The sequence below is a fragment of the Canis lupus genome, chromosome 18 (genome assembly GCF_011100685.1).
Source record: "Canis lupus familiaris isolate Mischka breed German Shepherd chromosome 18, alternate assembly UU_Cfam_GSD_1.0, whole genome shotgun sequence".
NCBI classification, from domain to species: Eukaryota; Metazoa; Chordata; class Mammalia; order Carnivora; family Canidae; genus Canis; species Canis lupus.
This window is the reverse complement of record NC_049239.1, coordinates 52634954-52658102: the sequence shown is the minus strand read 5'-3', so window position 1 is coordinate 52658102 and position 23149 is coordinate 52634954. Positions and strand designations below refer to the sequence as shown.

Sequence of the window (23149 nt, the reverse complement as noted above, 5' to 3'; positions counted from 1 at the left end):
GGTTTTTACATTTTTTAATAGTTGGGAGAAAAATCAAAAGAATAGTATTCTGTGACAGATGAAAATCACATAAAACTTAAGTGTCTAAAAATTCTGTTGGAACACAGTCACACTCCTTCAGTTCACATGGTCTGCGGCTGCTTTCCCACCACGCCAGCAGGTTGCCTAGTTGCGACCTGCAAATTCCTTTGCAGAAAAAGTTTGCTGACACCTGATCTAGAAAATGGGGAGAATAGTCTCCAGGGAAAGGAGTAGTAGAGAGTGACAGTGAGGCCAATTGAACCAGGCTATCCGGGGACGGGGACGGGGAGGAGGAAGCAGAACGCGGGTTCCGGTTACCCACTGCGGGCGGCGCCCAAAGGCTGAGCGCGAGGGCCGCGGGCTGAAGCCCGGGAGGGCGTGGCCCCGCCCCTCCGGCAAGGTGATTGGTCGTGCGTGGGAGGGGCTGCTCGCTGGTGCATCATGGGAGTGGGACGCTCCGTGGCCTGCGCGCAGTGCATCATGGAGCCTTTAGTAGGCGCCTGAGTCGGAGGTGGCGGCGTGAAGTACGACGCGGGTGTCTCGGGAGGCCCGCTCCAGGCCTCGTGGGAGGGGACGAGCCCGGGGAGAGGACTGCGGGGGCGGGGCGGGGGGCGGGGCGGGGGGCGGGGCCCGGCCGGGATCACCCCGCCGGCTCGCTGCAGCCCCGGCCGGCCTCGGCCCGCTCTCGGATGCAATGGGGCGAGTGGCTGCCCCCGGCTCGGGGATGCTGAGAGCCTGTCCTTTCCCCTCAGCGCCCCCATGCCCGGCTGCGAGTTGCCCGTGGGTACCTGCCCAGACATGTGCCCGGCCGCCGAGCGCGCCGAGCGCGAAAAGGAGCGCCGCTTGCACCGCTTCGAGGTGGCGCCCGGGTGCCGCAGCGACCCGCCCCGCGCGGACCCACGGCGCGCCGTGAAGGAGTACCAACGGCCGGCTGCCGGCAAGGCGCGGCCCCTGCCGAGCCAGCTGCGTCCGCCGAGGGTGCTGCTGGCCACCGTGCGCTACCTGGCCGGCGAGGTGGCCGAGCGCGCCGACGCATCCCGCGCCGAGGTGGCCAGCTTCGTGGCGGATAGGCTGCGCGCGGTGCGGCTGGACCTCGCCCTGCAGGGCGCGGACGGCGTCGAGGCGGCGGCGGTGCTGGAGGCGGCGCTGGCCGTGCTGCTGGCGGTGGTGGCGCGGCTGGGACCCGACGGGACGCGCGGGCCAGCGGACCCGGTGCTGCTGCAGGCCCAGGTGCAGGAGGGCTTCGGCTCTCTGCGGCGCTGCTACGCGCAGGGCGCCGGGTCGCGTCCCCGCCAGGCCGCCTTCCAGGGTCTCTTTCTGCTCTATAACCTGGGTGAGTCGAGTCGAGTCGGGGCGGCAGGACGGCGGGGTGCGGGGGTGCGGGGGTTACTTAGGGGAGGGGAGGGTGCCTCCACGGGGACAGTGGAGGCCGAGGAAGGAAGGAGAAGCTTTAGAGTCTCACCATTAGCTCCCTCCTATCCCTAACTTCTGTTTGTTTTGTTTTGTTTTTTTTTTGTTTTTTTTATGATAGTCACACACAGAGAGAGAGAGAGAGAGAAGCAGAGACATAGGCAGAGGGAGAAGCAGGCTCCATGCACCGGGAGCCCGACGTGGGATTCGATCCCGGGCCTCCAGGATCGCGCCCTGGGCCAAAGGCAGGCGCTAAACCACTGCGCCACCCAGGGATCCCTTGTTTTGTTTTTTTAAGATTTTATTTATTCATGAGAGACAGAGAGAGAGAGAGGGAGAGAGGCAAAGACATAGGCAGATGGAGAAGCAGGCTCCCCACAAGGAGCCCGATGTGGGACTCGATTCCAGCATCCTGGGATCACGCCCTGGGCCAAAGGCAGATGCTCTACCGCTGAGCCACCCAGGTGTCCCCCTAACTTCTAAATGGGTAGAGTTAATGAGCAACACCCACCAATCCCCGACGTGGGCCTTCTGGCCTGTCCCTTCCCCTATTTGGGTCTCAATTTTTTTTTTTCCTAATAAAAGTGGAGAGGACGGAGTTGGAACGGAAAAATTGGCCTGGTGATTTTCAAACTTTTTAAGACTTTCATCGGGATCCCTGGGTGGTGCAGCGGTTTAGTGCCTGCCTTTGGCCCAGGGCGCAATCCTGGAGAGCTGGGATCGAATCCCACGTCGGGCTCCCAGTGCATGGAGCCTGCTTCTCCCTCTGCCTATGTCTCTGCCTCTCTCTCTCTCTCTCTCTCTCTCTGTGTGTGACTATCATAAATAAATAAAAATTAAAAAAAAAAAGACTTTCATCAGTGTTGCAAAGCAGCCAAGAACATATGCCCATGAATGTCTCAGACATTAGATCCTTCCTATCGATGGATGGTGCATTCTAATAAGTTTTATTTTTTTATTTTATTTATTTTATTTTATATTTTATTTTATTTATTTTATATATATATATATATTTTTTTTTATTGTAATAAAATGATCTTGATTTCAAAACTTACTAATGGGCCAGAAGCCTCAGTTTACAAAAGTGGCCCAAGGTTCCGGTATCTGTGATTCTCCTGAAAGGGAAGTAGGGGCAGAATGTCCTCAAAGCAAAGGCCTTACCAGGTAGATAGATAGGGAAGATGTGGTAGAGCCAGCTTCTTAATCTGTGCAGCCCCTGGGGCAGTGCGGAAAGGGCTGGGTTTGAAGTCAGAAAACTTGAATTTTGTTGTATTGAATTCTACTACATTCGAACTCTTTTTTTTTTTTTTTTAAGGTATTTATTTATTTATTTGTGATAGTCACAGAGAGAGAGAGAGGCAGAGACACAGGCAGAGGGAGAAGCAGGCTCCATGCACTGGGAGCCCGACGTGGGATTCGATCCCGGGTCTCCAGGATCGCGCCCTGGGCCAAAGGCAGGCGCCAAACCGCTGCGCCATCCAGGGATCCCTACATTCGAACTCTTTAAGTCTCTGACAAGTCACGAAATTATCTGGGTCTGTCTCCCTCATCCAAAAACAATGCCTCCTTTTATTAGGAGGATTCAGACTGTTTGAAAGGGCTTAGAATAGGCTCAGGAAGCAGCTGATAGAGAAAAGGGGACCTAAGGGGAACTTGGCCCCCCCAGGGGGGGGCGCCCAGAGTGGAAGGTAGGTGGGCCAAGGCTGGAGATGAGCTTGGTGGTAGGCCAGGCGAGGCGGGCGACGAGGCAGAGGACCCCGGCTGGTGGGAGGGTAGATGGGGGTTGGCCTAAGCAGATGGGGTGCCAGGCGGGCAGGGCCCTGGAGAGACTCTGGAATTCTCACCCGGGCACCTCGCTTACAGGCTCCGTGGAGGCCCTTCACGAGGTTCTACAGCTGCCTGATGCCCTGCGTTCCTGCCCGGCCCTGCGCAGGGCCTTGGCTGTGGACTCGGCCTTTCGCGAAGGCAACACCGCCCGCCTATTCCGCCTGCTGCGGATCCTGCCCTACCTGCAGAGCTGTGCTGTGCGGTGCCACATCGGCCGCGCCCGCCGAGGAGCCCTGGCCCGCCTCGCTCGTGCCCTGAGCACCCCCAAAGGCCAGACCTTGCCCCTGGGCTTCATAGTCCACCTGCTGGCCCTGGATGGGCCTGAAGAGGCACGGGACCTGTGCCAGGCCCACGGACTGCCCTTGGATGGACAGGAAAGAGTTGTGTTTCTCAGGGGTCATTACACTGAGGAAGGGCTGCCACCTGCTGGGACCTGCAAAGTGTTGGTAGGGAGCAAACTCGCAGGGCGCACCCTGGAGGAGGTGGTCATGGCAGAGGAGGAAGATGAGGGTGTGGACAGACCCAAGTCCCCAGCATGAGGAGGAGCTGTGCACTCTCCCAGAGCCCAGGACTGGATCCAAGCACTCAGGTTTCTTTTTTCATAATTCCTACACAATAAAAGGAACTTGTTTTGTAGGGACTATAACTATGCTTGATTTATTTGGGAGAGGGCAGGGAGGAGTTGAGACATGATAGCCATATGGGGGGAAAGAGCTCAGAGTAGCCGTACTGGGACTAAGCTGTTGCCTCAGAAGCTTGATAGGGTTCTATGATTGTCCTCAAATTGGCATCAAGGGAGACTGGGAAATAACACCCCCCCCAAAAAAAAAAAAACTGGAGTGGGAGAAGGTTAAGATGAAGGATGGTGGGGAGCTGGGGTCAGAAGTCAGCCACAGGCCTTAGGGTGGCTGCTGCGCCCTCCAGGGCCACCACCAAGATGCTGAGCTGCCTTTGCACTTCAGCCCAGGCGGGAGATCCAAGGCTTGTGTTCATGGCCCTGGAGCAGGCATTAGCCAGGCCTGGAAATGTGGCCACGGAGCCGGTGCGGGGTGCCCAGAGCACATGGCTGATAGGAAATATGGGGGAGAAGCAAAGTCATTTGGGAAATGGGGAAGAGAGGAGCTTCAGCCTGGAACAGGCTCTTGTCCTGTATACAGCTAGGCAGTATAAAGTATAAAATGCCTCCCCACCGTCTCTGAAAGCTGGGGACCTTACAGCAATGGCCCTGCGAGATCTAGGTTATGGTCCCAAGGTGACCTTGACTGATTTGCCTCCCATCCTTTGAGCGTGATTCCCCAGCTAACAGCAAAGGCCACCAAAACTATTAGATTCTCCTCCCTCAGGGGATCCCTGGGTGGCCCAGTGGTTTAGCACCTGCATTCAGCCCAGGGCGTGATCCTGGAGTCCCAGGATTGAGTCCCACATTGGGCTCCCTGCATGGAGCCTGCTCCTCCCTCTGCCTGTGTCTCTGCCTCTGTGTGTGTGTCTCATGAATAAATAAATAAAATCTTTAAATAAAAAAAGATTCTCCTCCCTGAGATGGGTGCCCATTGCCCAGCCTCTCCCCATGGCACTTCCCAAGAACTTTGGAGCAGGCTCACCTGTAGTAGCGTTCTTCTGGGAAGGCTCGTGGGTTTAGGAAGGTCCGTTCCAAGAGCATAAGCTGGTCGTTGAGCATCCGGACCTGCAGGGGGCTGGAAATGGCAGGACCATCTCATCACCCTGGAACTAGCAGCCCAGCTGCCAGCCTGCATCCTGCCCTGGATGCCACCCTCCCAGACATCTGTTTGGTGCCCTTGCTCACTCAGGGGTGGCCTTCTGAAGCGCTGATATGCGTTGATCCAAGGCCCCAGCTGCCCCCTCAAACTTCTCCACTGCAGTCACCAGAGGTACTGTCAGGAATAGCCAGCATCTTAGCCCTGGAGGTGCAGGGCTCCCCGTACCTCCATGTCAAGGGGGATCCATACCCAGGCTGATGCTGTGCTGCTCCAATAGGACCCCAAGGTTCTGCTGGGCAGCCTGCAGAAAACTTCGGAGCGTCTCTCCATAGTCACTGACGTTAAGAGGAAGGAAGAGGCTGTCGCTGAGCCTGAGAAGCACACTCCCTGCTGTCCGGGCCACAGCCTGGTGGCTGCTGAAGCCTGCAGGGAGGGTGACCAGGCCAGGGCTCAGTCTTCAGCCCATCCTTCCCCAGACTCAGGATTCCCCTTTCCCCATTCCTCACCAGGGTCCACAAATTTGTCCACATAGCCAAAGGTGTCGAAGGCTGTGTGGTAGGTGGGGTAGATCCTGGCTGAGGTCTTGCTCTAGGGGAATAAGGCCAAGGTTACAGGCTTGGGATGAGAAGTCGGAGTTAAAAAAAAAAAAAAAAAAAAAAGAGAGAAGTCGGAGTTGTACCAACAGTGAACTCTACAACATGGGAATGCTACATCCATGAGATAGGTTCTAGAATTCATACTTTACAGAGGAGGAAACTAAGATCTCTGGAATCAGAATTCCTCTTTTGTTTTAAATTTTCTTTTTTAAAATTATCTCTATACCCAACATAGGGTTTGAACTCCTGACCCCAAGGTCAACAGTTGCATGCTCCACTGATTGAACTAGCCAGGTGCCCAGGATGCTTTTTAAGTCAATGTCATCCTCCAACTAACTGGCAGTGTGTCACACACACCCCTCATAATGCATATCACAGTGTTGTATTTTAAATTCAGTAGTATCTTAAATTTAATAAAATAGCATTGGCGAGCATAAAGAGATCCTCAGGTTGAGAAACAGCCCAGGGAGCATAGCTAATGAGTGGTGGAGCTGGACTCAGTCTGCACTAGAGAGGATTTAAGAGAGGAAGGGACTGGGGAACAGAAGGGTGGCCACTCACCCGGTCATAAGTGTAGGCGATGTCCATGGAGGAGATGCCCAGGAAGTGAATGAATGGTGCATAGTCGCTACCAGCACCCAGAGAGCCAAGGCTGCAAAAAGGAAAGATGGTCAGGCTGAGGGTGCTGGGCCAGCCTGCCCTCCTCTCTCAGGGCCCCAGCCCTGGCCATGGGCTCACCTGGGGACCAGGCCATACACTGGGCTGCTACGGTTGAAATACCGGATCCAGTTGTCATAGATGCTGAGGCCACCCAGGCTTGGTGCAGGGATCTGACCCGGAGGGGAGTTCAGTCTGAGGCTGACCCCTCCCCAGACCCAAGAGGCATCTGCCACCAGGCCCACCCAAGTCTCCATCCTATGCACAGGCCTGTGGGTCCTATAAGGCCTGCCCCCAGCCTCAGCCCCTCTAATAAGTACCAGCTCCAGACCCGTGCCTCCCCTCCATTACCCCTTGAGCCACCCAGCCCCCTCTTGCCCCCCACAGGGACCATCCTCTCCACCCCACCCCCCTTCACCTGTTTGGAGGCCGCAAAGATGACGCTCTGGACCGGGGGTGTCCCCTGAGCCCTCAAAGTCGCATTGGCTGTGGGAAGATCAGAAAGACTATTCGGGCCGCCGCCCCCTCATTTCCCCTCTCCCAGTCAGCCCATCCACCCCAGGTACCAAACACCGAGATGTCCACATTGATGTAGGCCACGGCACGCTCCTGCAGCTTGCTGAAGAATTCCTGCGGGAGGGAGGCCCGACGTGAGCCCGGCCAGGCCCAGCACCGGGATCCTCTCCACAGCCCACCTTGTCTGGCAGCTCACCTCGGTGAATTCTGTGGAGCCAATGAGCCCAAACTCCTCGGCCCCCCAGCTTGCAAACACTATTGATCTGCGGGGACGCCAGGTGCCTGGGGAGAAGGATAAAGGCCTGGAGGTCAGGATCTAGGAGTGGCTTGGAGGAAATTCTGGGGACTCGGAGAGGAGGAAGGGCCCCTGGGCAAGGCAGCTAGCGACAGGAGGTAGGTCCTGCTGCCTCTCCAGCCCAGCCTTCTCCAGGTGCCATCCTCCTTCCAGCCTCCCACCTGTGCTGGGACCCTGCTCCAACACTGCCCACAATACCAATCTCAGCTGCTCCCTTCTGCCCCAGTGCCCTGCCTCCCCGTCCTTACAGGTATGCTTTGAGTAGACCTCCGGACCCTCCATCTCCAATGGTCTCCTTCGGGAATCCCAAGCTGAATTCTCCCGCAACCTTCTCCACTCGGTGATAATACATTATCCATCCAATCCTTATAACAACACCTTGAGGGACAGAGCCTTATCTCCATTTCATAGTTGAAACTGAGCCGCCTAAAAGGTAAATGACTCACCCAGAGTTACACAGCTGGTGGGCAGCAGAGCCAGGGTCAAATCTAGGGTCTGGCTCCGGGGTCCAGGGCCCTAACGAATGGTCCATACTGCCTCTCACAGCCTCTGGCAGCCTCCTTTTCATCTCTAGTCTCTGCCCACATCGCTCTTGCCATGGTCTCCAGCCACCTCCGGGCAGCCCTGGCTCCCTTGCCCCTTACGTCCTCCAGACCCCTCAGCTTCCACAGCACTACATGTTCCCAGTTGTGCTTCCAACTTGAGCTCCAACTCAGTAACCTTTGACCATTTATCAGCTTTTCATTTTCATTTTCATTTTATTTTTTAAAATAGGCTCCATGCATAGAGCCCAGCATGGGGCTTAAACTCATGACCCTGAGATCAAGACCTGAGCTTAACTGCTTGAGCCACCCAGACACCCCTCTCAGCCTTTTGATTGATCGACTGATTGATTGATTTTTGAAGATTCTATTTATTTGAGAGAGAGAGAGAGAGAGAGCACCAGCAGGGGGAGCAGCAGAGGGAAAGGGAGCAGCAGACTCCCTGCTGAGCAGGGAGCCAGAGGCGGGGCTTGATCCCAGAACCCCAGGACCATGACCCAACCTAAAGGCAGATGCTTAACCAATTGAATCACCCAGGCGCCCCTTAGTTTTTTTGTTTTAAATGAAAATTGTAAAAGTATGTAAGGATTATATGCTTGCAATAACAAATTTTCACACTCTTTCCTGCCCCAAATGCATAACCTGTATCTAATCAGATGAATCCAAATTGAGGGACACTCAACAAAATAATATCAGGATCATAAAAGACAAGAACTAAGGAACTATTACAGATGACACATGCCACTACCATACATGCAATGTGTGATCCTGGATTGGCCCTCGGATCTGAAATTTCCTTTTGTTCTAAAGGTCATTATAAGAACAATCAGCAACATTGTTAATTTCCTGATTCTGATCATTATATGGCGGCCATGAAAGAAAACGTCCTTATTTTTAGGAAATACGCAGTGATATGTTTATGGGTAAAGGTGCAGCATCTCTGCAACTCTCAAACACTCCAGAAAACCATGTAAAAAGAGCCAAGGTGGTAAAATCTTAATATCAGGAATATCTGGCTTCTTTGTACTATTTTGGCAAGTCTCTTGTAAGTCTGAAATTACTTCAAAATAAAACACTTTAACAACAATAGAGGCAGAAATTCCTACACTACCAGAGGGGGTAAAGCCACAGGCCCAGCTTCTCTCCGCAAGCTAGTCCATTATCAGTTGATCTTAACCACACCTGTGGTTTCACATGTCATTTATGCCACCAACTCCCCAGTTTATCTCTAGAGTCTCTTTCCTGACCTTGGAGACCAGCACTTGCAACTGCCTGCTGGCCCTCTCCCTGAGAAATGTCTCTTAGGCACCTCAAAAGCACCATGTGAAGGGACATGCATGTATAAAGATGTAATTTGTGACATCAGTACCATAAACGAGAAGGACAGAGCTTTATAGAAGTAGAACTTTTGTATGAGATTAAGTGGGTATCAATTCAAATTATATAGTTGTAACTTTAAGATGTTACATGGACTGGAAGATGAAAAAGTTCTAGACATGGATGGTGGTGATGGGTGCACAACACTGAATATACTTAATGCCACTTAACTGTACACTTAAAAATGGTTAGGAAGGTAAACTTTAGAGGCGCCTGGGTGGCTCAGTCGGTTGAGCGTCTGACACTTAATTTCAGCTTGGGTCATGAACTAGGGGTTATGGGATCGAACCCCATGTTGGGCTGCGTGCTGGGAGTGGAGCCTGCTTGGGATTCTCTCTCTGCCTCTCTTTCTCCCTCTCTAAAAAAAAAATAAATTAAAAATAAAATTTTGGGCAGCCCTGGTGGCTCAGGGTTTAGTGCCGCCTTCAGCCCAGGGCGTGATCCTGGAGACCTGGGATCGAGTCCTGCGTCGGGCTCCCTGCATGGAGCCTGCTTCTCCCTCTGCCTGTGTCTCTGCCTCTCTCTCTATGTCTCTCATGCATGCATAAATAAAATCTTTTTTAAAAATTGTTTTTTAAAGAGAAAAAGAAAGGTAAATTTTATGGTATGCATATTTTACAACAATTTTTAAAAAGCTAAAAAAAAAAAAACCTGTGAAGAACTGAATTCATATTCTTCCCCCTAGATCTGCTCTCTGACCTTGATTTGGTTTTCCTTTTTTTTTTTTTTTTTTAAGATTTTATTTGTTTATTCATGAGAGAGAGAGAGAGAGGCAGAGACACAGGCAGAGGGAGAAGCAGGCTCAGCCCAACATGGGCTCAATCCCGGGTCTCCAGGATCAGGCCCTGGGCCAAAGGCAGGTACCAAATCGCTGAGCCACCCAGGCTGCCCCTAATTTGGTTTTCATAAATATTACTGCCATACACTAGGTTGCTCAAACCAGAAATCAAGGATCCAGGAGTCCTCCACTTGTCATCTCCCTTACCTCTGTCACCAAAGACCTCCTTCCCACTGCTCCCTCCTTGGTACAAAACACACTATCCCTCCTGGCCCTAAGGATGACAAGGCCTCTGACTGGATGAGGAGCCCCCACTCCATCCCCCCATCCCTCCACCCCCACCCCATCCTCCATCTGCCACCGCTGCCACAGGGCCAGCCTCCTCACAACCTCCCCAACTGGAACAGGAGAAAGAGTTTACAATCAGGACTCCATCATGTCACTCTTTTGATTAGAATCCCACACCATCTTCCCACCAACCTCACACTGAACTCACAACTCCCCAGCTGGGCTGCCACCTGGTCCGGGCCCTCCTCTCCACATGCTCTGCCCTCCACCTGGATCACCACCTCACCCCAAGCTGCCAGCTCCGGAGCGAGGCCTTCCTGAGCTGGGCCTTGTACCAGGACAGCCCCTTGGACATTTTTCCTTATAATAGCGGGGACCACAGTTGTCTATACACGCAGCAACTCAGATGTTCACGGGGGCGGGGGGGGGGGGGGGGGGGTGTCTGCTGCACCTAGAACTGGCTTGGCACATGGTAGGCACAAGGCATGTATGTTGAGTTAAATCCCTGCCTCAACTGGGCTGAAGCTCCCCGAAGGCAGAACCTGGGCACCCCCTTCTCACAACCGCACCTGGCCTCACTCCACGGGAGGGGCACAGGCCTCTCAGAAGCCACTGCACGACTCGCCATATCCCCCCGGGGCCACTTGAGCGAGGCCAGGGCCGTGTCCTCGCAGGTCGGCCCCCAGGGCCTCAGGCCGGGCAGGTGGGGCAGGACCCCGAGGTGTGGGTGCCCGCCTGCGCTGAGCCCCCAGACCGCGGGCCGGGCTGCCTCACCTTTCTTCAGCAGGGTCCCCAGGACCCGGGAGAGCTCGAGGAGGACAGCAGTGCCACTGCTGGGGTCCACGGCCCCGTGTACCCAGCTGTCCCGGTGGTTCCCGTACAGCACATAGCGGTCTGGCGGGGGCAGCAGAGACGCAGAGACCCGGTTAGGAGGGAGATGGGTGGGGCCAGCCGGGCGGGGCGGGGGGGGGTGGGGGGGGGAGACAGGCCCGGAGTCTCCGGGAGCCCCGACGGGGCGCTCACCTGGCTCCACCGCCCCACGGATGATCCCCAGGACGTTGGAGGAGTTCCGCAGCTCCAGGCGGTTGTAGACGCTCACGTTCACCTGGCTTGGGGAGCCAAGGGGGCGACCAGAGGCTTGGCCCTGCCCACTCCCTCCCCCCCGCCCCCCGTGCGGGGGAAACTGAGGCCCAGGGCCAGAAAGTTAATCCAGTGATCAAAGACCTTTCTTAAGCCGCGAGCAAACCCCAAAACTTTTTGTTGGCTTTTTCCTGTGCTGCCTCCCACACCCCCTGCTCCCCCTTGCTCCCCACACTGGCCTCAGGCTGGAAGCCCTTCCTCCACTGAAGTTACTGTTTCAAAGCAAAGTTTACAGTGTCAGCTGCCCAGACCCTGTCTCCACCCTTCCTCCACCCCACCCTGAGGAGTCAGGAGAAGCTGGGGGAGTCAGAAGAGCTTCTGGGGGCTCTGCTCATCCGACTCTGGTCTTGGCCAGCCTGGAGGATGGAAGGAGGGCAGAGGAAAGAAGATGCACAGCCCGAGGGGTTCTCATTTCCTTGGGCTGTGAGCTCTGAGCCCTAGTCCCAACCCTGCCTGCATCCTGGGACCTCTCCAGACCCCAGGCTAGGACCAGGTCCCCCATCACGCTGGGTGTGTGGATTCCAGCAAAGGAGCCAGAAAAATGCTAAGACTCCACAGACCCCTTGTGGGGGACCCCAACTTAGGCTGAGGATTGGGTGTGTTGGATGTTCATGGTACCCCTGCCAGGCCTCTTTATTTATTTTATTTTATTTTATTTTATTTTATTTTATTTTATTTTATTTTATTTTATTTTATTTTATTTATTCATGAGAGACAGAGAAAGAGAGAGAGAGAGAGAGAGGCACATACACAGGCAGAGGGTGAAGCAGACTCCATGCAGGGAGCCTGATGTGGGACTCGATCCCAGGACTCCAGGATCATGCCCTGGGTGGAAGGCAGGCCCTAAACCGCTGAGCCACTCAGGGATCCCCCTCGGCCAGGCCTCTTTGCTGAGAAGACTCCTTGGACTATTTCCCAAGAACCCTCCACATACACCCTTTCACAAGCCGCCCCTCCTGAGAGGAGGGGGCCCTCTGCCCCTCTCCCCCGTGTACTGCCCACCTGTGTTCTGCTTGACCAGCACAGAAATATTAAATGTACTCTATTCACCAGGGAAAAAAAAAAATGGAGCAAGTCCTGTTCTTCTGATTCCAGTTCTTCTCATGGCCTCAGTTAGGTATTTTTTGGATACTTAGTGTATGCCAGCATCATAATAGGCTCTGGGCAGTGACTGGACACAGCCCTGCTCTTGTGGGACCTCCCTCCCCTGAAAGAGGCAAACCCCGAGGAAGTAAGCCACTGCAGGCGATGAAGTGGCATGAGAAGGACACTAACAAGTCCACCTGTGAGAGGATACCTGGTGGCAGGTTGAGGATGTTGGTCCCAGTTAGGAATGGCAGGAGTGTAGGGAAGGGTGTTCCAGGCAAAGGGAACAGCAAGTGCAGAGGTCTTGGTTTGCACTTGGCATGTTCAAGACAGGAGGTGGCTGGAGAGTGGAGGTCATAGATGAAGTGGGGGTGAAACTCCACAGGGCCTTGTGGGCCATGCAATTGTTTCACTGGCTTCCCCAAAGACAGGACAGGTATCCCGAGAAAGTTGGAAGACAGAAGAAAGGGAAAGGCTAGGCCTTGAGATGGGCAGGGAAGCCTACCAAGGGAAGAGGAAAGGAGCCTTGAGGAGGAGGGCCCCACCTCACCTGTCTGCTGGGAAGTCACCATTTGGCTGGAAGCCAGGTCCCAGCTTGTAGTCACAACCCAGTGCTCCCTGCCAGGCAGCTGGGGCCGAGGCTCCCTGGAGGTTGCTGGGGAGGAGGTGAAGGATGTGGGGATTGACGGTTGACGGCCACTGGAGGGTGGGCAGGGAACCCCCAGAGCACCAGAGCTTACCAGAGAAGGATTTTTGCATCTTCGAAGCCAATAGGTTGAGTGGGAATTGGAGGAAATCCAGAGACAGTATCTGGATCCAGGCGGAAGGAAGAGGGATTGGCTGGAAGGTACGGAGTCAGGGGATCCCCAAAATACTCATAGTAGGAGCCTCGCTCCACCCCTGATGGAGGCAGGCGCCAGGAGTTTGGGAAGGTCTCATTGGTGGAGCTCTGCCCATCATTGATGTCTGCGGGGTCCGTGTACACCAACACCCCAGCGACCCCATGTTTGGCGGCGTTGACAGCCTGCAGGAGGTGGATGAGGCTGTGTTTAGGGGAAGGGGGAGGTGGGCTCAGGTCCTGTTCCCTGCCTCCTTCCTCGCTGTAAAAGATCTGTCTTCCTACAGGCAAGATGATATTCATACCAATCCTTCACTGCAGCACTGCTTGCAAACGACCCTGGGGCATAGGCTGGCGATGCTTATCAGTGTGGCTGGTACAGAAACGGGAGGCAGGGAAACGGAGGCAGGGTGTGCTCCTGCACCCGTGGTTACAGCAGCACCTTCACAGGAACCAACAGGTGGAAGCAGCTCAAGTGTCCACCGACAGAAGGAGTGGACGAGCAAATGTGGTAGCCAACGTGCAAGAGACTATTACTCAGTGTTCCAAAGCAAGGAAGCTCTGACACAGCATCGATGGCTCTTGAAAACATTATGTTCAGTGACGAAGCCAGACACAAAAAGACAAACTGTGTGCTTCATCTTATGTGACATTTCTAGAACAGACACATTCATACAGCCTTCAGAAAGAGGGCAAAGGTTACTGGGAGCCTGCGAGGCAGAAGTGGGGAAGTGGGGGTGTGAGTATTTAATGGGCACCGAGTTTCATTTGAAATGATCAGGAGTTCTGGGAATGGATGGTGGTAATGGTTGCACAACATTGTGAAGGTACATAACACCCTTACATTATATATTTAGATTTATTTTATGATTAGATTGGTCTTAATTTTATGTCGGTATATTTTAGCACAATAAAAATAAAAGAGTACATCAAAAAAGGAAGAACAAGGACACAATTTATGTACCAATCAAGAATAATCTCTAGAACGTATTACGGTGAAAAAAAGCACAGCTTGAAACAGTGGGTATAGTATGCTGCTTCTATAGAAAAAGGGGAAATAAAAATATATATTTATATGTGCTTCTTCCAAAAGTAACTGTGGGTAGATCACCCATAAACTTAAAAAAAAAAAAAAAGAAAAAAAGAAAAAAGTAGTTACCTCTTTGGAGGATGGCATTGCAGGAAAACTTTTCAACTCTAGACTTTTTTTTTAACTGGGAAGTCTATAATCTGTATAATTCCACCACACCTCTTCTCTCTCTTTTTTTTTTCTTTTCTTTTTTTTCAGCTCTTATTATGGGTACTTCATTGAATACAGATAACATAAAATTTACTGCCCTATCCATTTTATAGCACAAAGTTCAGAGGAATTAAAGACATCCACATTATTGCACTGCTGTCACCACCATCCACTGACGTCTTCTACTTGCAAACCCGAAACTCTGTAGTTTCACTAAACACTCTCTATTCCCTTTTCTCAGTCTCTACCTTCTTAAATTAAAAGAAAACACACACACACACACACATTTTTTAAAAAAACTACAGATGTGAAATACTTAGTCAAAAGTTTTAGTTAGACTCCCAGCATATCAAAACTGAAAATGTGGGTAGCCTGGGTGGCTCAGCGGTTTGGTGCCGCCTTCAGCACAGGGCAGGGCGTGATCCAGGAGTCCCGGGATGGAGTCTGGGTTCCCTGCAAGGAGCCTGCATCTCCCTCTGCCTTGTCTCTGCCTCTCTCTCTGTCTCTCATGAATAAATAAATAAAATCTTTAAAAAAAAAAAAGCTGAAAATTTTGCCTGATGCATTTATTTCCTCAGGCTCTGTGGGGTCAGGGGAGGCATCCAATGGTAACAGCACAAATCCAGCTCGCCTGTTCTGGCCTAGCCCAGGGCTCCACACCCCACCCAATGCTGCTCCGCCCCCTCCCCCACCCCACCTGGCTGCTTGCACTGGGGACTACCGCTCACCTTGGCCCCACGTCCTGTGCCCCCATATCGGGTCAGCGCGATGGTGCCTTCTAATTTGATGCCCTGAGCCTGTAGCTTCATGAAATCTTCTTCTGTTCCCTGGTTGGCATAGACCAGGAGGCCCTAGTCCCAAGAGGAGGTGGTCCTTAGAGCCAGGCCCAGAAAAGAGGGAGTGAGGAAAGGAGAGGGAGGCTGAGTGGCGGGATGATGGATTTGGATTCTATTTTCCCACTTCATCCAGACCTTGTAAGCTCCCCAGGAAGAGAGTCACCCGTGGCTTTCTCCATGTCCAGATACCCTGAAGCAGGCCTGGTCTTGAGTAGGGGCCATTAGTATTTGTAGAATGACTAGGTGATGGGCAACAGGAGTAGCAATGGAGGAATGGGGGGCAGGGTAAGCTCTTGGGCCAGGAAGGGAGGAGTTGGGGTGGAGGGCAGGATGTTCCAGGCCCACCTGTGGGGTTCCCGGGGGAGCGTAGGCTGCGTATGGGGGTACCACATCGGGCCCCCCCTGCTCCCCAGTCAGGTTCTGTTCGCTCTGGCGGCAGGAGAAGAGGACATTCCCAGTGGGACTCACTGTGGAGGAGGAGCAGTGTCAGGGCTGGGCCTGGCAGCTGCCCCCCCCCACAGGCATCCCCAATCCTGAGCAGCAGCTCACCGACAGCCACGCGGTTAGGCTGCTCCCGGCTGGGGAAGGACAGCAATACTTCATAGGTGGAGGCCTCAGCTGAGTCCAGGCCTGACTCCGGGTCCCGCCAGCGCTGCAGCAGCAGCTGCACCAGTGCCTCATCTTGGGGGCTAGAGGCCAGGTGAGGCTCCCTGGAGAGTTCTCTGTAGGGTGGAAGGAAGGACAGGACGGCCAGGACCAGGGTTAGGGAGGCCTCTCTGGCCCACCAGAGGGGAGAGGAGACAGCCATCTCACCTAAGGTTCTCTCGGATCCTGCTGGCATCCAGCTGTTGCATGATGCTCTCAAGGATCTCCAGATCCAGGTCCTGGAAGATGCTGGGAGTTGGTACATCGGACCCTTTGGGGATGGCAAAGTGGCCCAGGATGATCCCCAGCCCTAAGAGGGCAGCGGCCCCCACTATCCCCCCAAGCACATTCACCCACTTCATCCTATGGAGTCTTAGGAAGCTGGAGTCACTCCTTACAGATGAGTGTTGGTCTAGTTAACCATTACCCTGTGGGTGGCCCTGCCCTTTGGCCTCCAGCTGTCAGGGAGAGTCAGGAAGCGTCAGGGAGCATCCTGCAGGGAGGGCCAGGAGCAGTTACATCTACCTCGATTTTTGCTGAGCAGTTACCTGGAAGGGACTCCCTGGGGAGTCAAGTGCACACAGACACACTGAGATCCAGGGAGGGACAAGGTCTCAGCCAGATCTCCCAGTAAAACAGGCCGAGCTAGAACGGGAACTCAGACCCCTGTTCAGAGCAAGACTGGGCCTGCTCCCTACTATCCCCACCTCTGTCTCCTCGGTGCTGTGGAGGCCGAGAAAATTAAGGCCATTCCACTTTAAGTTCAGCGTTATCACAAGTACAGCCATCCCAGGCCCCTGTGAAGAAGAGCTGAACTTTACCTTACTTAAGTTACAGGAAGAAAACAGCTTACAGCTTAATGTCCTAGAAAGCCCCATATTATAATAAAAACAGAGCCCAAGCCAAGGGCAGGAAGCCCCTATTAGAATGAGAACAGAGCTCAATGCCCTTGAAGGCCCCATATCAAAATGTAAACAGAACTTGAGGAATTGCTCCAGCCCTTCTGGAGGTCCCCCAGACCAGTCCTTAAAACTAAGCTGAAACCCACCTCAGGGTCCAAGTCCCTGCTCTGCTGTGTCGGGTCCACTTGGACCCAAGCTCGAGCTTGTAAATCAACCCTCGTGTGTTTGCATCGGTGTCGGCTCCTTGGTGGTTTCTCGGATTCACAATCTTGGGCACAACAGGTGTCATTTGATTTCCAGCATCCCCAGCCCTGGCTGCCTGAGCAGGTTTTGAGCTTAAATGCCATCACCTTGCTAGACATAGGCCATGATTTCGCTTCCCTGAACCTGTTTTCTTAGCTGTAAAATGAGGATAACAGATCTATTTCACAAAACTGGTGCTGTTTTCATTCAACAAGACCACACCTATAGAAATATATAGCCCAGTGTCTGGCACATAGTGGGAGCTCAGTAGATTTTAGCCACTCCTGCCTCATCTGACTCCCTAAAATGGCAAAGCCTGGACTTAAAGGAAGAAAGGGCTTCCGGGAGAATTCTCTGTGTGTATCCTGCAGGGGCCCAGCTTATGGGAGGATATGGAACTCTTAGAGAGGGAGGCTGTTCTAGAGGTCAGAGCCAGTAAAGCCCACTTTCTCTTGGTAAGTTGATTTCTTCCTCCATCCCCTGACCCTGTCTGGAATCCATTCACCTGTTCATCCATCCATCCACCTATTTATCCACCCACTCTGCCATTCACTCAACTACCTACTCTTCCATCCATCAATTCATCCATTTATCAGTCCATGTATTCATCTGTCCAACCACCCAGCTATCCACCCATCCAGCCATTTACTCACCCACCCATTTATCCATCCCCCTTCCTATCCACCTATCAACCCACCCTCCCATCTATCCATTATTCACTCCTTCACTAATACCTGCAAGCTTCATCCATTCATTTATCTCTGTGCAAGACCCATGCTAGGTCCTGAGGAGGAAAAGGTGCCTAGATTCAGGCACTGGGAGATGCAGGGATTCAAGTCCAGCAGGGAAACAGGCGGGCCTTGGACTCAACCATGTGGTAAGTGCCCCTATAAAAGGAGGACCACCAGTGTGTTCCCAGTGGGGAGAATGAGAAAGTCTAAGAGGGAACATTTGAGTGGATCTTCCAAGGTTGAGAAGGCATTCAGCAGGCTGAGAAGGCGAGGGGGAGACCATCCATGCAAATCACCCAGCAGGTGCACTGGGAGAGGGAGAGGAAAATACCAAGTACTCAGTACAACTACTGAGCTTTTTCCAGGCCCCATAGAGCCAGGCAGGGTTGGGGAGGTCCCTGGGGCTCAAGCTGTGAGTTCTCCTACCCTCCATAGTCTATCCTGCCTTGGACCTCTGCCCAGCCAGGCTGCAGCCCATTGGTTTTCCCAAAGATGCCTGGAGAGTTAGGCCACAGTACATTTGTGTGTGTGTGTGTGTGTGTGTGTGTGTCTCTGTGTGTGTGAGAGAGGGATTTCACAGCCCATGCTCAGAGCAGCCCCACTCCTGCTCACAACCCTGTTTTGTGGGTGCCATCTGCCCCTCCCCCTCCCATGTCCAACTCCCCTTGTGCTGCTGGTCAGGAGGATTAGTGTGCTAGCATGGGAGGACTATGGATGGGGTTTAGTGTGATCAGTGACCTGAGGGAGGCACACCACAGTTTGGGGCCAGGTGATGATCAACGTTCCGGATATGACCTTGGATCTTTTTTTTTTCTTTTTATGACCTTGGATCTTATCAGAAGCCCATCTGTGTGTGTGTGTGTGTGTGTGTGTGTGTGTGTGTGTGTGTGGCTGAGGCACATACATTCCTGAGGACACAGGAGGCCGTCAGTGGGAGGAACATCCAGATCCGTTGATAAATTGAGGAGCAGACAAGGTAATGCCATCCTGAGGTCCCACGCCGCCCCCTCCTGGAAGGATTTAGCCCCTGGGACACGGGAAGTTCTGGACACGAGACGTGGAGAAGAGTGTGTAACATCTGTGTGTGACATCTGAGAACTCCAGCTCAGGCTATTGGAGTCAGCTGGTGTCTACACTGCTGGTGTTTGTGCTGCCAGACGCAAACCTGGTCAATTTTCCTTTCCCAAAAAAAAAAAAAAAAAAAAAAAAAAAATTTTCCTTTCCTCATCTTGGCTAGGTGGGTGGTGAGGCCCCTCCCTGGACATTCTAGATTGTGGTGTTGATGAAACCACTGAAGGTAGCAAAGGCATTTCCTTTTCTTTTCCTACTTCGCTCATGGGTCCTAGTGATTGAAAGAGTTCTGGGGTCCCTACAGGGCCCCTGATCCATCGGTGCCAGCTCTTCCCGCTTTCCCTCTTCTCCCTCTGGCCCAGCTCCTTGCAAAGCCTCTCCACCCCCCAGTCCTCTCTGCTTTAGCCCCCTTCACTGGGGGAAGAAACCTGACTCTCTGCCCACTCTGCACCTGTACCCCTTGACTCTTAATGTGCCTGCAGAGTCACAAGATCTCACTGGTCTTGCTTTAAGTTTATGACCCTGGGATGCCTGGGTGCCTAGTGGTTGTTGAGACTCTCTGCCCTTAGCTCAGATCATGATCTTGGGGTCCTGGGATGGAGCCCTGCATCGCGTTCCCTGCAGAGAGCCTGCCCTCCCCCTACCTGTGTCTCTGCCTCTCTCTTTGCGTCTCTCATGAATGGATGAACGAATGAATGAATAAATTTATGATCTCAAACCTCAAACAGGCCCTCAGCACTGCGCAGCAATCCCGCTGTATTCCCTGGTCCTGGTCTGCTCACTCTTCCCTGTCTCTAGAGGGCAATTCTACTCTCACTCTGCTGCTCCAGCTTCCTGGAACACTGTTCCCCCAGTCATCCTCAGGGCTCCTCCCTCAGGCCCTCCACATCTTTGCTCCAATGTCACTTCTCCAAGAGATCCTCCCTGCTGCTCTACGTAAACCTCCCTCAGGCTTCCTCCTCCGTCTTTTTTTTTTTTTAAAGATTTCATTTATTTACTCATGAGAACACAGAGAGATAGAGAGAGAGAGGCAGAGACACAGGCAGAAGGAGAAGCAGGCTCCACGCAGGGAGCCCGACGTGGGATTTGATCCTGGGTCTCCAGGATCACACCCTGGGCTGAAGGCAGGTGCTAAACCACTGAGCCACCTGGGCTGCCCCTCTTCCCTCTTTCCTTCCATTTTTTTTCATCGCATTTGTCACCATCTGACTTACCCATTATTTCTTGTCTCCCCTTCTAGAACGGAAGTCCTACTGGGGTAGGGGTCTTTACTTTATTCACCGCTGAATCCCCAGAGCCCAGAACAGAGCACACAGGAGGCATGCAGCAAATGCCTGTCAAATGGATGAGAAGCTGATTTCTCAGCTCAGCTCCTCAACACCAAGCACTCATGCTCCAGCTGTCTCGGATTTAAGGTGTGTCAGGTGCAACCTCAAGGGATTCAAAAGGTGGCCTCAGAACACCTGGGAAACAGATTCCATCTGAAGGAGCCCCAGTGGGATTGCTGAGCCAGCCATGGGCGGGGAGGGGACTTCGTTACACGACTGCCTTCACAAGATGGTGATGCGGAATCTGGAGCAGGTTGTTTCTAGAGGATGCTGCTGCCAGGCTGCAGGATCAGGCCACCTTCTCAGGCAGGGAGAGCAGCCCCTTTAGGCTGGGCAAGAGTTGGGAGACTGCTGGGGTCCTTGCCCACCCCACCCCACCCCACCTCACCCCTGCTTCCAGGGGCCTCTGAAGCCAGGGTGGAGGCCTGGGTAGATCCACTAGCTGGATTCCAGGGAGTGTCGGCAAATTGCCAAAACTCACTGCAATGCCAACCATTCACCAAGCCCGCATTAGGTCACTAGTCCTCTGAAGGGCCTCTGAGGTGGGCACTGCAATTAACCCCATGTTACAGACAAAAAAGAACACGCGGTCACTCAGTCAAGGTCACACAGGCTGCACACAGCGGAGCCGAGATGAGTGCCCAGGAGGGGGCCTCTTGTCCACAAAGCTGCACCAGCTCTCTGCCTCAGGGCAGGGTGAGGCATCGTGCTTGCCCCTCACAAGAAACAGAATCATGGGGACAGGGGAGGGGGATTTGCTAACCCCGCTTCCATGCCTTGATGACAGAGAGGACTGGAAGATCTGGGCATAGCTTGTGATTGACACAGCAGCCTGCTGTGACTAGCAGCTCTGGGGAAGTGTGTGTGTGTGTGTGTGTGTGTGTGTGTGCACTCGCACATGCCTGTGTTGGTAGCTTTGCTGTGGGACCTTCCCTTGAAAGGGCCTTCCTGATGGGGCAGCAGGACTGGAGGGATGCTGTGTCCACAGGAATGGCTGTAGGGACTGAGCTCTGGTAGTCAGTACAAGGCCGGGGCCTTTGGGGCATCAGTCAGCACTTCTGTGGTTACGAGTCACCTGGGGAGAAGGCTCTGGAACAGACTCCATTTCCTGTATTCATGTAGCTACATATGCCTGCTGCCCCAGGCCGAGATCCTGGAGGCTTTTATTTATTTTAAAGATTTTATTTGGGATCCCTGGGTGGCTCAGCGGTTTAGTGCCTACCTTTGGCCCAGGGCGTGATCCTGGAGTCCCGGGATCGAGTCCCACGTCGGGTTCCCTACATGGGGCCTGCTTCTCCCTCTACCTGTGTCAGTGCCTCTCTCTCTCTCTCTGTGTCTATCATGAATAAATAAAATCTTTAAAAATAAATAAAGATTTTATTAAAAAAAAAGATTTTATTTATTTATTTTTATTTTTTAAATTTATTATTATTTTTTTTTATTTTTAAAGATTTTATTTATTCATTCATGAGAGACACAGAGAGAGAGGCAGAGACATAGGCAGAGGGCGAAGCAGGCTCCATGCAAGGAGCCGATGTCGGACTCGATCCCCGGTCTCCAGGATCACGTCCTGAGCTGAAGGCAGGTGCCAAAACGCTGAGCCACCCAGGCATCCCCAGATTTTATTTATTTATTCATGAGAGCCACAGAGACACAGGCAGAGGGAGAGGGAGAAGCAGGCTCCGTACAGGGAGCTTGATGGGGGACTAGATCCCGGGTCTCCCGGATCACCACCTGAGCCGAAGGCAGAGGCTTAACCACTGAGCCACCCAGGTGCCCCAATCCTGGAGGCTTTTAGAGGAAGCAGGTTCAATCAGAAACATGCTTAGAAAAAAAAAAAAAAAAAAACAGAAACATGCTTAGGACTCAGCCTTGTTGGTAGAAGTCCTTAAGTGGTCCCCATTGATTTAACCCTTTAGCCATCTGTCCCAAGATCCCCGCTGGGTCTGAGGATCAGATGATCCCCTTCAGGGAAATGACAAGATTGCCCTGGTGGAGAGCTGGTCAGGAAGCCAGTGGTGGGGACTCCCAGAGCACACAGGCTGGGAGGGCAGAGAACTGCCAGAGGTGGCTGCTGAGTCAGACTCAGCTCTGCTCAGCCTGCAGCTGTGACCAAACCAAACCTTCACCAATAAAATCTGTTAGTAGTTAGTGGTCCTGGCAGGATCGCACCAGGTGTAGTGGAAGTCCCAGTAGGTCTGAGGGGGGCCACAAGGCTGAATTTCCAACCTTTCGTCGTGTCCCCTGCACCGGGTGCAAGGGCAGAAAGATGGCCACTGTCCTTCCCATGTCCTCCTAGAGGATTTGTGCCCAGCATATATTATCACCCTTTGGGTTATGGGGCTTTGAAAAAACTCATTTCAGGAAACACCTGCGTGGCTCAGTGGTTGAGCATCTGCCTTCGGCTCAAGTAGTAGTCCTGGGGTCCTGGGATCGAGTCCTGCACCAGACTCCCCATGGGGAGCCTGCTTCTCCCTCTGCCTGTGTCTCTGCCTCTGTGTGTCTCTCATGAATAGATAAATAAAATCTTTAAAAAAACAAAAAAATTGTTCCATAGGATATTGACCAATTTTTATCTAATTTATCAATCTTATTTCAGGACTTCTTTTGTTTTTTCCCTTGACTACATATATATTGTCATATATGCCTATTTCTTATATCCTCCTTTACACTGGTTTTGTCATCTTGCTGGCTCCATTGTCTTCCTCACAAAACAAACCTGAAGCACGCTCCCTGTCTAGTTGTGTGGGAATTCTCTCCCTGTCTCCCTTTCTCTCTCTGCTTCAGCTAAGACCTCAGGCAGCCATCTGCAGGCCAGGGCGGGAAGAGTTCCATCAGTGCAGGGCGCGAGTGACAGGTGTTGGTGTTGGACCCTCGTGGAGCTCCCACTACCGGCCCCATCCCTGCCCTCAACTTGACTTACAAAGGGGAAGAGATTTATCCTAGGCCTCCAGGTGGGCAGTGGCTCTTTCTGCCTCTCCTAGTCTCTTTTTTGCCCTTTGGAATTAGACCAGGGGCCTCCATCTTTGGGGGGGGGGGTGGCCTCTTTCCAGTCTTATCACTG

At 53.0% G+C, this 23149-nt stretch overlaps 2 protein-coding genes across 3 annotated transcripts; one reads left to right on the top strand and one right to left on the bottom strand.

Annotated features, from left to right (window-relative positions):
• Positions 1-463: 463 nt before the first annotated feature.
• SAC3D1 (SAC3 domain containing 1) lies at positions 464-4106 on the top strand. Of its 2 annotated transcripts, XM_038564018.1 has the most exons (3): positions 464-545; positions 774-1354; positions 3295-4106. In XM_038564018.1, exons 2-3 carry the CDS (start codon positions 781-783, stop codon positions 3795-3797), a joined length of 1077 nt encoding a protein of 358 aa, XP_038419946.1. In that variant the 5' UTR covers positions 464-545; positions 774-780; the 3' UTR covers positions 3798-4106. The 2 variants fall into 2 exon arrangements, with proteins under 2 accessions (XP_038419946.1, XP_038419945.1); XM_038564017.1 differs by lacking the exon at positions 464-545 and having other exon boundaries at positions 641-1354.
• Positions 3885-16283, bottom strand: NAALADL1 (N-acetylated alpha-linked acidic dipeptidase like 1). The gene is made up of 18 exons (XM_038564013.1): positions 15979-16283; positions 15715-15887; positions 15511-15632; positions 15058-15180; positions 12992-13275; positions 12802-12906; positions 11049-11134; positions 10800-10919; positions 6942-7027; positions 6796-6859; positions 6648-6715; positions 6311-6402; positions 6134-6224; positions 5483-5564; positions 5226-5399; positions 5063-5150; positions 4860-4952; positions 3885-4324 (listed from the first exon to the last, which is right to left on the bottom strand). The coding sequence occupies exons 1-18, from the start codon at positions 16170-16172 to the stop codon at positions 4138-4140; spliced, it is 2232 nt and encodes a 743-aa protein (XP_038419941.1). The 5' UTR covers positions 16173-16283; the 3' UTR covers positions 3885-4137.
• Between the last annotated feature and the right edge of the window lie 6866 nt (positions 16284-23149).